The following is a 13,607-nucleotide window of genomic DNA, read 5'->3' on the forward strand; positions in this document are numbered from 1 at the left end:
AGCATCCTAAAAAAATATTTAGGAAGCCCTCAGTGTGAAACTATTAGTCCTTTCCCGAAGTTTTGATTTGGGTTTTCATCCACTGATACTCAACTGAAGCAAACGCCCCTGAAAGCATGAAAGTCTTCCTGCCTGCCGAGAGGCCCCTGGAAATAATTTCTCTGACAAAATTAAACAGGGCACTTACCAAAAATGACAAACACTAGCAAGATGGGAAGCCCAATCAGAAAATACCAGGGGGAAAGAACTGATTCCCGTTCGACAGAGAGCTTCAGGTTTCCCAGTTTGACCTAATAGCACAAAGAGTGTCATTAGACCCAGTCGAGGCGAGGAACACATTTTTCCCCCAACATGGTTTTCTCCAAGATACAAAAAGAGGTGGCAAGCTAGGTAGGATAGCTGATAAGTTAGCTGTGTGCACGCACGCTAAGTCGCTTCAGTCGTGTACAACTCTGTGCTACCCTATGAACGGCAACCCACCAGGCTCCTCTGTCCGTGGGATTCTCCAGGCAAGAATACTGGAGTGAGTTGCCATGCCCTCCTCCAGGGGATCTTCCCGACCCAGGGATCGAACCCACGTCTCTTATGTCTCCTGCACTGGCAGGCGAGTTCTCTACCACTAGAGCCACCTGGGACCACGAGGGAAGTCCCCAAAAGTCGTCTTTAGAGGCAGCCCGTTGCTGCTCACCTTCAGAAACCTTGCAACACTGTCCCCTACCTTCCGCTTCACTCTTCTTATCAGTTACCACCATCTGACACACCTTCCATTTATTTTCTATACTGCATGCCTCATTAGCTAAGCTCCATAAAGGCGGACTTTTTTTTTTTTTTTTAGGGGGTTCTGTTTTCTTCTCTGCTTCATCCCTATGTCCCAGCGCAGGCATTCAGGAATGAGTCATGAACAATGAAGAACGCTAGCTTTTGCTCTTTTTAACTAACTTGACACATGGGAGCACTTGTGGCTTTAGCTGTTGTTATTCATTTTATAATTATTATGACCCTCTTTACCATACAACTGATGGACCAAGGGAGGCTCGGTTAGAGCCAAGTTATCTATGGTCACACAGCTATTAACTGGTGCCTCTGGGACATGAACACATTTTTTGTTTTGCCTTCCAGTCTGATGTTCTCTTTTCTTGTCCTTTATCCATTTATTTATGACTCTAGATGATAAAGCATTTTGGGAGGAACATAGAGTGCAGAGTCTCATATGGCATGAACACTAAAAATGGATGTTTCCAATATGTTTCCCTTCCCCATGGTCTGGTGTCTTTATTATGGGACATAAATATACAAGTGATGGGACCCTCAAACATATCTGGGAAAAGATTAAATGCAGTGAGTATGACTTCACAGTAGAGGAAGCAGCCCATGACTCATAGATTACCTGGTCTCCACTAGCTTCCACTGTCACTTTGAGGGTGCTGGGGAGACCCCATCCTGGGTTTCTATTGTTAAGACATGTCACCTCTGCATTCAGGCAAAGCATGACAGCTCATTTGTCAATGGGGTCTAGAGATTCTGCTTGCAGATGCTACAGTCTAGAACAAAAGACTGTTCTATGGCTAGAACAAAAGCTATCAAGACATTATTATTATAAACAATGGTGTGCTCAATGCTTTGCCATTCCAAGAGGCACATGGATGGCTTCTGCAAGCTATTTTGGGGAAATAATGCTTGCGCCTGAGACACGAGCTTTGTTTATCTTCACTTGAAGTGAAGACCCAAAGATCCATAAAAGATTCTATCTTGGCTTCTGGTTTAGCCAAGGAATTGAGAGAGTTAATTCTTAGATAGGCTGATAAGGAGTCTAGGGCCCCCAAGGAGAAGGGAGGTCTAGGACCCTTAAGGAGGAGAAAAGGAGAAACTTTTTTTTCCTACATTCCTTCATCTTAGTCACATAAGACTTTTTTTTCCCCCTTAAGCTCTGAGTTGTTATGGCAACAATCTATTTCTTAAAGAAAGTTAGTCTTTTTTTAAGCCCAGAGCTAATGATTATACAACAAAGCAACTTATCTTACTCAAGTGTATGTTTTCCCTTAAGTTCTGTACTAATGATTATATAACAACAATGTATCTTGCTGGGGGACATGTTTCTCCTTAACAGGAACCTTCTGACTAATTCTGCTATGTTAAGATGTATGTTGTGGGAGTGGGTCTGGTAAGACCTTTCTATTGTTAGTAACTAATTGAAAAAGTTCATAAGACCTTGAAAAGACTAGCAAGTGGGGAACTCTCCACCGCCTTCTGATGACTGTGTCAGAAGCCTTCTCTTGCCCTTTTTCATTGTAACAAAATTTCTGCCACACGAAGTTCTGAGTGTCTGAAGCGGAGTCCCTGGTCCTGAAGCTAACTCCTCCTCTTTGGAGATCAGGAACCCAGCATTCTTTGCCATAAGCTATCAGAATTTCTCCAAATACGGTGAAACCACAGGTAAGTCTGTCAGGTGACTTACGTCAACTTTCTTGGAAGACGTGGCGATGCTGTTTGCAGCAGTGATGTGTTTAATTTTGCAAAAGATGGTGGTAAGATCTTGATTTCTAGTAATATTTTCAAAGCTGCAATTTAATGACTTATTTTTTCCATAGAAGAGAGTGATTTCAATGTCTTCCTTGGAAATGTTGAAGTTATCATTTTCTTTCTGTGAAGAAAAAGATGAAGAAATCTGGGCACATGTGGAAACTCACAAACATAACACACCTTTTCGGTTGAGGGGTGCACATTCCCCCCGCCACACCTTGAATGAGAGAGACATACTTGAATTTTTACTTCCAATTCTGTGTCCACCTCAGATTCAGCTCGATACCCTGTGAATCTGGGGTCATCGAGGTACTGCAAGCTTCCACAATCCAAGGCGGTCTCCTGGACTCTGAGCTTCACAGTGACATTTATAGGCCCTTTCGAACTCTTTAAACTGGGGGCTAAAAATCTGCAGTAATTTGCCATACAATATTCAGAGACCTGAGGGAGAAGAAAAAAGCATTTTGACAGCTTCATTAATGAATCTCAGCTCTGGGATTGAAGAGCTAAGTGACCTGGGCAACTGAACCCCTTTGTGCCTCTGTTTTCTTCTCTGTAAAATGGGGATAACAGTACTACCTACCTCATGGGGTTGAATTAACTCTAAACGAGAGGAGGGCTCACTAAATTAAATGAGACTCTCCATGTGAAGATGCTTACACATTCATGCAAAAAAAGCCCTCAACAAATGCTCAGAAGATTATTAACACTATCAGTAATAATGAAAGCAGAAGATGATACAATGTGGGGAAAAGGGTACTTGGAAAGAAGTCAGTGAGAGAAACGGGAAAGCTCTGCCCCAGCGAGCCTGTGTGTCCTTCAGGGCATCAAGGCTGAGTCCTGGGAAACTGCAGGAAGGGAGGAGCCGGTCCCTCAGCAAGGGCAGCAGCTGGCCTGCATGCTCCTGGCTTCCCTGTGTTGGGTAATGTCTGTGCTTTAGCAGAAATCACTAACCATGAGGAAAATGCTTTGCAGGCCTGACAAAAAATAGAGGGAAACAAAAGTAAAAGGGACAAAGCAGCCCCCATGAAAGAAAGAGCACGAAGATGGAAAACAAGGCAGAAAGGATGGCCTGCTTTACAAACTTGGAGTTCCCTGGTGGCTCATTGGTAAAGAACCCACCTGCAGTGCAGGAGACGAGGGGCCTGGGTGGGGAAGATCCCCTGGAGGAGGAAATGGCAATCCACTCCAGTATTCTTGCCTGGAGAAATCCATGGACAGAGGGGCCTAGCAGGCCACAGTCCATGGGGTCATAAAGAGTCAGACACAACTTAGTGACTAAACAACAGCAGCTTTACCAGCTTCTTTAAAACAAATAGTAAACATAAATACTGTCATTTTCAGGAGTACAAAGAGATGGGCAGAGAAAGCTGCTGGGAGAGGGGAGGTTGACAAATATTCTAAAGGAGAGCAACTAAACCTCACAAAATGAAATTTGCTAGGTGGGGAGTTTTCCTCTTTATTATTTGCTGTCTAATATTGGAGTTTTGAAAAGAGGGTAGGAAGAAGCAACAGGTGAGAAAATCAGATGCAAAGCGCTGAGACATGGACAAGCAAAACCTCCCTTCCCCTTTAAGCCCCTTTCCAAACGACTGCCCTGAATCTCTCCTTCACATCTCTGGCAGCATGAAGAAAACCACAAAACCCACAGCCTCTCCCTTCTCAACAGCCGTAACCCCAGCCGGCTGGCTTTTTGCTGAAGATACCTTCCAGGAAGATGACTGGGGATAGGGTCATCCTAACCTCATTATTCTCAACTCTCCAGATTTCCACACCTGTGACCAGCTCCCGTCATCTGAAATACTCTTTTTCTGCAGTTCTGAAGAAACTTCTTGGCCACCTTATTTTCTTTCATCCCTTCAAATGAAGCTGTTCTGTAAGATTCCATCTTAGGCCCTCTTTTCTTCCTTCCCTCTGCCCTCACTCCGAGGACGTCATTCACATACTCCCTCCAAGGACAACGCCAGAGAAATGACTAGTCATCTCTAGCTCCACCATCTCCTGAGCATCCCTGGATACTTGCACGAGCATCCTCAGGGACCTCCCAGGCTCTTTTTCAGTTACTCCTCCACATATGATCCTATGCAACATTGCCAAACTCATCCTCATAAAGGGTACTTACCTCACGCCACTCCCTGCTCAAAGATCTTCAATCCCTCCCCATCGCCTACAGAATGAAGGGCAACATTTTGAGTCTGATCCTTTCTTATGGCCCAATGTGGTGTTCCAGCCATCCCTCTGGTTCATTCCCAGCCCATCCTCTTGGCTCCAGCAGAGCTGGAATATCACTGATATTCCCACCAGGGGCCTCTGAGTAGCTTTGTCTCCTCCGTACCTGAAATTCCCTTCCTGCTTCCACCTGCCCAAGTCCTACCATCCTGCTCCACACCACAGACCTACTGAAATCTGCCCAGTTTTAATTACCCTTTCCTTTAGCAACACACAGTTGGGTGTCTGAGCCAGAAGAGAGTCAGCAGACCTAGAACTTAACGATACCCTGCGCTCTCAGCTTCCCATCCCAGTCAATTAGCCATCTCCTGCCATGACGGCAATGACTCTCTTATTTCTTTTGTCCCCTGGGCCTGGGAAAATGTTTTGCCCACAGCAGGTACTCAATGAATTCTACTTGATTCAGGGACAGCAGTGGGTGGGAGAGCAAGTTCACTTACAAACGCAAGCAAGGCCTCTGGTCAGAGGTCAACCTATACGAACCACTCAACAGGAGGTGTTGACGTCACGGAGATGTGACCTAGAGTCAGATACAACGTGAGGCTTGGAGCTGACTCTGAAGGGTATCAGGACGTGGATGTGCATCCTGACAAGGCTCTGGGAGGGCTTAGGAAGGCCTCCTGGATCTAGGCCAGAAGCCACACTGGCCCCAGGCAGAGGCCAGGTTTGCGGCCACTCGCATGCCTGTCAGTTTTGCCAGGAAGTGGTCTGACTGGGCCTCCGAGAGGCTGTTATCACATCTCTCATGAAGGAAGAACAGAAAGAGGAACAGAGAATGAGGAGAGCATTCGAGAAGAGCTGATATGTACACTCAGCGGCCCCAGCCTGCTTCTGAAATCCATCAATTCCCATGACAAGGCCCGTGTGTGACTTGTGATGGGGCAAGAACTGAGAGGGGATGGGGCCAGACCCCTGGGTGGGGAGATGAAGGGCAAGAGGTGGTGAGGTCAGAAGGAAGGTCGCAAATCAATTCAAAGAGACCGGGCGAGAGGAGAGGCGCGTGACAGGCTTTCTGGGAGCTTAGCAGGTCACTGCATCTCTGAAAAACAGCACGCTAAGTGCAGTGGAACCACCGCCACCTACTCGTCCCAGAAACACTCATCTGTACCTCACACCTCAGCCACTCAGAAGGCATGTTCACACGTGTTCATAAGCGCAGCCTCATTAACAGGACTCGCCGCAATCACACAGGGAGAAGGCAGCAGCTCTTGCCACGCCAAGCTCACTCCTCTCCCCTCTGCGCCACAACTCGCGACGCCAAGTCTGAGGTCTCATTATTTCCATTATAGCACAGATGGTAATATCATGCAACACGTAAAACCTTATAACAGGACAAAAGCACAGAAACCAAAAGTATCCTCAACGTGTCATTGACTCAACGGACATGAGTTGGAGCAAACTCCAGGAGATAGCGAAGGACAGGGAAGCCCGGAATGCTGCAGTCCATGGGGTCACAGAGAGTCAAATATGACTGAGTGACTGAACAAGAACAAATATTTTAGTGTGATGAAAACAAAAATCATCCTTGAAGATTATTCACTATAACTATTATTACAAATATTGTAACTATTATTACAAAGCAGCTGAAGACTTACATTTTTTTCTTTTACCTCCTGAGAAAAGATTAAGTTGTCAATTACATCAAAATTTCGGCCCATGATGGTTATATTTTGACCACCACTGCAAGAAAAAAATAGGAGTTTCATAGATACATACACAGGCATTTTGCATTTGTGAATAAAACCATCATTTATTCATAATTTACTCAGTTACGTTTGAGAGCAAATTAATAAATTTTAATTCCCAATGCATGACATTTTTATGTCTTTTCATGATACCGCCACAGATCATAGTTTTTTAAGAAACATAAATGTAAAAATTCAGGTTGGATCCTGTTTTAATTCTAGGAAAATGCCCAGATTCTTTTCTAGAATTCTGAATTTTATTGTATCATGTTACCCCATATAATTAGATCATCAGCTGCACCTTGAAAAGGTTTCACTAAACAGAATTTTGTTTGATTGCTGTTTAATCTATAGAAAGACTCTTCAGTCTAACAATTTTCAAAATCAAACTCCCAACCTACCAATTACATTTTATGTAGGGAGACAGGGAGTACTTTGGACAAGGTAAAATTATAAATGACATTACAAATCTAAATTCCTATTTGGTAAATCATATAAATAACAACTATGTCCTAGCTCTCCAAAACTAAGCCAAATGATTTCACATATTCTTAGCACATAATTGCATTTCAGCAAAATGGCCATTAGATGTGAAATAAACAGCTGTCCATAGCTCTGGCGGCCCTCACACCCCTGTTCACTTAGGTCACTAGACACTCATTCCAAGGGACAGGAGCCTGAACAGGTCAGCTCCGTCGGCCAGCTGAGCCCATGATGACAAGACCAGGAAATGGACATGAGAAGGCCGATTTGTGTAGGGCAGAGGGAAGGTGTTAAGGCCTGAACCTTCCAGCCACCAGGGGGAAGGCCAAGCTGGCCTCACGCCAGCCTGTCACCGTTACTAGAAAACCAGGCCAAGTGTGGTCTGCCAATGGCCAGACTGCAGAGCCGTGTTCTTGCCCAGGAGTAACTGAGAGACAGTGGCTCAGACTGTCACGGGTGATGAGACATTAGGAAACCTCCTATCTTACAACAAAGCACCGAGCACAGCAAGCCTGGGCCAGGCTGCCCGGGAGCCTGGGCAAGCTGTCTGAACGCTCCACACCCCAGTTTCCTCATTGGCAGAAAGAGTTATGCATAGGGGACCCCGTGGTCTTGTGAGGATTTCCTGAGTCAAAAGACCTGACACCCTGGCATATGGGGAGTGTTGCATCACCGTTTGCTCCTATTTATAGGAAGGACTGAGACCCACGGCTGGGAGAACCATGCTAGAGCCTTGGTTTGGAAATGTCAGCTTTCCTCATGCTGCTGTTAGGAGTGGAACTGGAGTCCCAACTTCCAGGACCTCAGCACATGAATGTCTCTGGAGATAGGACCCTGAAAGAGGGAATTAAGGTTAACTGAGGTCATTAGAGTGGGTCCCAATCCAATATGACAGGTGTCCTTATTAAAAAAAAGAAAGAAAGGAGATTATAACACAGACAGGCACAGAGGGAAGACCACTGTGAAGACACAGGGAGAGGATGGCCCTCCGCAAGCCCAGGAGACAGGCTGCAGGATAAATCAACCCTGACAGCACCTTGATCTTGGACTCATAGCTTCCAGAACTTTGATTAAATACATTTCTGTCATTTAAGCAGTCCAGTCTGTGGTACTTTGTTATGGCGGCCCTAGCAGCCTAATACATCCACCTCTCACTTCATCTTAAATGAGAATATTAGAAGTGATTTTTTTTCATTTTCCTTTTTTTTTTTTTTTTTAAACAAAGCTTCATCTGTAGTTTTACCTAGACAGTACTTTGAAAGTTAGTTTCATGCTGTGTTAGATGGAGAAACTATCTTTAGGTTTATATTCCAAAATCTTAATGTGAATTTAAATTCAACTAGGGGGAGAATTTTTTTTTCTTAATGTAACAGAGTCATCTGCAAGAGTTTCTTTGGAATTTCCATTTCTCACATAGAGAGTATCTTTGAAATGTAGACACTGCTTCTCATTTAGATAGTTCCCAATATTTCTTGAAATTGTTCAAAAGAGCTTACTCTAAAGGTTATAAAATGAAGGCTATAAGAAGGAAGAAGCTTTGGGGCATATGCAGGAGTGAAATGTAGTGAAGAGGATTAAGTATTTGTATCAGAAACCCAGGCTTAGTTACAGTTGAATAGACATTGAGAAACACAAACATAATCTGAAGAGAAACCAGAATTTCAACAAACATTTCAGGTGTGAGTTTCCTGGCAGCCACAGCTAAGAATAAAACAAGATGTACTCACAGCATTTACTGTGATGATGGGAGACTACCTACCTCTCAGGTATGGCTTTATTTTCTAAGAATAAATCCTAAAGAGGAAGTTTGTGAAAATTATGACAATTATTTCTATATTTATTTGAGTGAAACCCATGATCTTTATACATATGGCCTTGTTAACCACAACAAGAGAAAAATACACTCTAGAAAGTACCTGATCCAGGTGGTAGCAGGATATATGAGGGAGCAGTGGGGCAGAGCAACGTAAGACAAGGGTCCCACCGAAGCACAGTTCCCACCATCGAACTGGATACACACATCCTTCATTTCTTTTCGGCTCGACGGAAGAGAGAATTGCATATGGGTGGCATTTACCACGTGGCTAACCTGTATCCTATAAAGGGGTAGAAGAGAGCTCTTTGGTGACTCAGATAGCTAGCAGACGTGATTACCTAAGGAGACAGGATATGAACTTCATTTGAACTACAACAGCCCCCAAACCATCAGAACAGCCGCGGGCAGCTACTGATTAATCAGGGCCCACTTACCCAGCATGGGCATTATCTGGGGCTGCATTCCTTTCTCTTTTGTGCATTTTTATGTTTTTATTTACATTTCCCTTAGAAGTGGGGAGAGAAGGAAATGCAACCACTGCCTTTAAAAATGGAGATGGCAATGGCACCCCACTCCAGTACTCTTGCCTGGAAAATCCCATGGGCAGAGGAGCCTGGGGGGCTATAGTCCATGGGGTCGCTAAGAGTCGGACACGACTGAGCGACTTCACTTTCACTTTTCACTTTCGTGCATTGGAGAAGGAAATGGCAACCCACTCCAGTGTTCTTGCCTGGAGAATCCCAGGGATGGGGGAGCCTGGTGGGCTGCTGTCTAGGGGGTCGCACAGAGTCGGACACGACAAGCAACTTAGCAGCAGCAGCAGCAGCCTTTGAAAAGCCCTAATATAATAGGAAGTTCAAAGTGGACTGGGTATCAAAGTTTATCAAGGAATTGCTATTCGTTTTGAGTGTGCTAATGGCACCATCCTTATCTGTTACACATACATACTGAAGTAGTCATGAGTCAAAGGATATGGTGCGATATCCTGGGATATACTCTTAAAAACTCTAGCCTCCATCTTCCCATCACTCTCAAAAATGTGGAGGAGATAAATGAAATAAGATTGGTAAAACGTTGACTTTGGAAGTTGGAGGATATGAAGAGGTTCTCTGTTGTGTACGATTGGAAATTTCCACAGTGAAAGACTTGAAAATCAATCAAGCGCTTGCAGGGAAGGTGTGGTAGAACCCAACCCTGGGCAGAGATGGATTCTGCCATTCAAAGAACAAAGAGTTCAACACTAAAGTCCATGCCAGGAGCCCAGGGGCCTTGGAATAAACCAGCATCAGAGCTCCTGACGATCTCCAGACAGGAATTTAGCTGGGACTGTCCTGGGTGCTCTTGAAATCTGCAGGGCATGCCCTTAACACCCTTTGGAAGTCAAAGCAAAGCCTTCTACAGCATTCCCTCTGCAGCTTCCTCTGTATATCACATCTACAATGAGCCTCTAAAGCACAAGTCATGAAGACGGAGTTGTGTCTGAATAACGCTCAGTATAATTATACCACATGAGAATCTACTATTATTACTTAAAGGCTTTGTACATGATTATCGATGGTAATGCCCACAGCCTTTAAGCAGTAATAACAGATTCATTCTAACAACAAGGCAAATTCAGAAACATTTGAGCCAGTCTGTACTGACACTTCCTCAAATTTACATTCTAAGATTTTATATTCAGAGCAAAGCTCTAGGAAACTCATTGTAAACTGGCTGATCATTAAAATTCAAACTTGTTTATCAATTTTGGAATGAGAGAGGCAGAAATATGGATCATTCCATTACTATTCTTATATTTTTCTCCTTGGAATAATTAGGTATTTTAAAAATGCAGTATTAAGAGAGGTTAGGATTATGGCATGAACTCTGATACAGAATTAACTGGGTATTATGTTTACTGCTCGTGAACTTGGGTTCACTACACAGATGTGGTTACTGAAATGCTACATGCAGAAAGGTCTCTCTTAGTCATTTAATTTAATAACTGCAGTATCTCAAGACACACTCGGAATTGAAATGAGAGCATAAAGAGTCAGAAACAGGGTAATGCTCTAAAAAACGCCTTATTTTCCAGTGAAGCTGACTGCCTTTCAGTGAACACACAGGTGTCTAACTTCACTACACAAAATGAAAGATTTTTGCAGCGAGGTATTTAGCCAGGATAAACGATACAAAAATACCTATGTCGCATAGATACAGCCACTAATGAGTGCTGGATAATTCTGGTAAATAGCAGAACAGAGAAGAGCATCCAAGGAGTAGCTTTCTCCATCAAAATGACAGACATCCCAAATTTACTGCTAGGAGGGGAAGGGGATGACGGTTAGATGCAGCAAATGAATTAAAACAAAGAATTCAGTATATAAATGTGGCAAATTAAAATGCTGTACAAATCTGTTTTAGTAGTTAAGAACCAAAACACCATGCTTCAGTGGATTGTCTTTGACACATTTCCATGGTGAGAACAAACTCACTACTCTACATCATGTAGATGGCAACATCTTTCTACTTTAAATTGGCCAACACCTCTAAACAGTAACAAGCAGAAAACTCAAATGATTTATTATGTTATTGTTACTTTATCTCATTTTGGAGAGTAACATTTACACAAGAGTGTTAGTAAAATACCGAGATTTTCTTCTCTCAAAGTTTCATTGAAAGAATGTGTTAGGGAAAAGAAGTCATCTGTGTTGGGGTGTTTTCTTCTTTTTAACACTAATAGATGTTTCATTTAGTTATTATTTGAGCCTGAAACCATTCCAATACAGCTGCTGCTGCTGCTAAGTCGCTGCAGTTGTGTCCGACTCTGTGCGACCCCATAGATGGCAGCCCACCAGGCTCCTCTGTGGGATTCTCCAGGCAAGAACACTGGAGCGGGTTGCCATTCCCTTCTCCAATGCATGCATGCATGCTAAGCTGCAATACAGAGAATGCAACAAAAGAATAAAATGGATCAGAAAATTTGTCCTCTCAACTTTCAGTAATACATTGGAAGAGTGGCCCTATTTTCCCATCAAATTCTAAGGTACTCAACTATTTTTCTAAGTGATCATCTTCAAAATGATGTCTGTTCCTCAACTTACTTGATTTTGTTCATGAAAACAAATCAAGATCCCAATACCCAACGTCCTGGAATTATTGTGTTTTGAGGTGTTGGGGGTTACATAGCACAGATTCTCTCACAATTAACTTCAATGTGGTGCTTAAATGATTTTACTTCTTGAAATCATGTTATATCAAATATACAGAGTAAGTGGCTCACATTGGCACATGGAAAGAAATTAATCATAAAAAGATTATAATCTCAATGCTATTCCTTTGGTATAAGCTTTAGCTTTTCAGTATGTTACCAAGAATAAATCACTAATATTTCAACTCACACATCCTTATCACAAGTACTGGTTCCTTTCAGGATCATTGTGATGTTCGATGCCTCGGTAAAGTTTGCTCCCGTGACGGTCACATTACTTTTCCCTAAGGTCGATATTTTCTGTGGCTCAATGGACGTAACAGAGAAGACCTATTGGAAAGAAAAGATTAAAACACAAGATCAAAGCTAAGAAATGGCATTGTTCCAAAAAATCTGTTTATGCACTGCCGTTCGAAGAAATCACTGGGAAATTACAACATTTTGCAAACACAAGCCGACAGTGTTTAATGAAATCAATGTATTCAAAGAGGACTGCTGCAGATTCACGTCTCTCAACATGCAACAGCATGAGGTCAAAGCAATTAGTCTTTGTCTCACAAGACAGTTGAAAATACAGTTGAAGGGTCTGATATTCTGTCTGAAGAGTGAGATATCACTAGAGTTCTCAAACATGCTTACTGCCTCACAGCCTCTGGAGGCTCACAACGTAACAAAATGAAGTAAAAGATGAGGCGTCCACTGACTGTAAGTCAACAACAGATGCATCATCAAGTTGGAATAAATGTCATCCAGGATAACTTAAATTCCCAAGAAAGCAGTTCCTATTTTTTGTTTGTTAGTTTCAGTAGGCTATTTGACTCAAGGAGTATACTGCAGGGAAAAAAAAAAAACCTCAAGAAACCAACCAGTTGAGTCACCTAATATCAAGTAGTTGGATGCCTAAACTCCTGGAGCCACCCATTGTTATTCCACGTTTGTAGATACCATCTCCTCCTTGGAACCCACTACAAGCTTTATCAGGTTTTTTTCTATCAAGAAAGTTTCCCTTGGAATAACCCAATAACTGGGGCCCCATATCATGTAGATTTATGCACCTTACTTCTCTATTTGCAACATCTAATCAAATTCCCCTTAAAAAAAAAAAAAAGCCCTTTATTTGACAGCAAGAATCATTTTCCCTTTCAAAGACAAACCAATCTTGATCTCTTTCATTTTTCTCTACAGATGCCATTGTCTATCTTTTTGCTTATTGAGTAGTTGTTTTGTAGACTATTTCCAGTAAGTCTATGTTTTTCTATAATATGGACCAAACAGAGCAAGATTCTAAGATTCTAGCCCATACAAAGCTCAGCAGATCTTTAGTATGAGTGAATTTTCATACTCACACTCCTAGTGTTAGAAAATGACCCCCAGGTCCACAGATGCTTAATCATGTAGAGTTTGGCTAAGTCATAAATACCGAGTGTATCCACTTAGAGGATAAAGTCTAGGAGGAAGCCACTTAAGACCCTGGGGGAGCTCATGTCCAGCACCTGCCTGCCACCTGCTTCTTCGAGCACCCCAGTATCCACTGCTCCTTCGTATGTATGATGCTCATCAGGATGGCCTTGCCGCGCTGCCCACCCTGCTGAAAGGATATTTTATCATTCTGCTCCTTGACAAACACAGGTGCTATATGGTGGAACAGTCACCATCGCTCATGATCACCGTGGATTGATTTTCC

General features: G+C 43.0%; 1 protein-coding gene across 3 annotated transcripts in view; it reads right to left on the bottom strand.

The window, feature by feature from the left end:
- Window positions 1–13,607, bottom strand: part of PLXNC1 (plexin C1) — a 156,128-nt gene that overhangs the window by 56,136 nt on the left and 86,385 nt on the right. For all 3 annotated transcript variants that reach the window (XM_070370909.1, XM_070370912.1, XM_070370910.1), the window contains exons 10-15: window positions 12,114–12,253; window positions 8,834–9,013; window positions 6,345–6,429; window positions 2,758–2,961; window positions 2,456–2,641; window positions 188–290 (exon numbers count right to left, since the gene is read on the bottom strand). In XM_070370909.1, the coding sequence (XP_070227010.1) occupies window positions 188–290; window positions 2,456–2,641; window positions 2,758–2,961; window positions 6,345–6,429; window positions 8,834–9,013; window positions 12,114–12,253 (898 nt within the window). The remainder of the gene's footprint in view (window positions 1–187; window positions 291–2,455; window positions 2,642–2,757; window positions 2,962–6,344; window positions 6,430–8,833; window positions 9,014–12,113; window positions 12,254–13,607) is intronic.

The sequence above is a fragment of the Bos mutus genome, chromosome 5 (genome assembly GCF_027580195.1).
Source record: "Bos mutus isolate GX-2022 chromosome 5, NWIPB_WYAK_1.1, whole genome shotgun sequence".
In the NCBI taxonomy this organism is placed as follows: Eukaryota; Metazoa; Chordata; class Mammalia; order Artiodactyla; family Bovidae; genus Bos; species Bos mutus.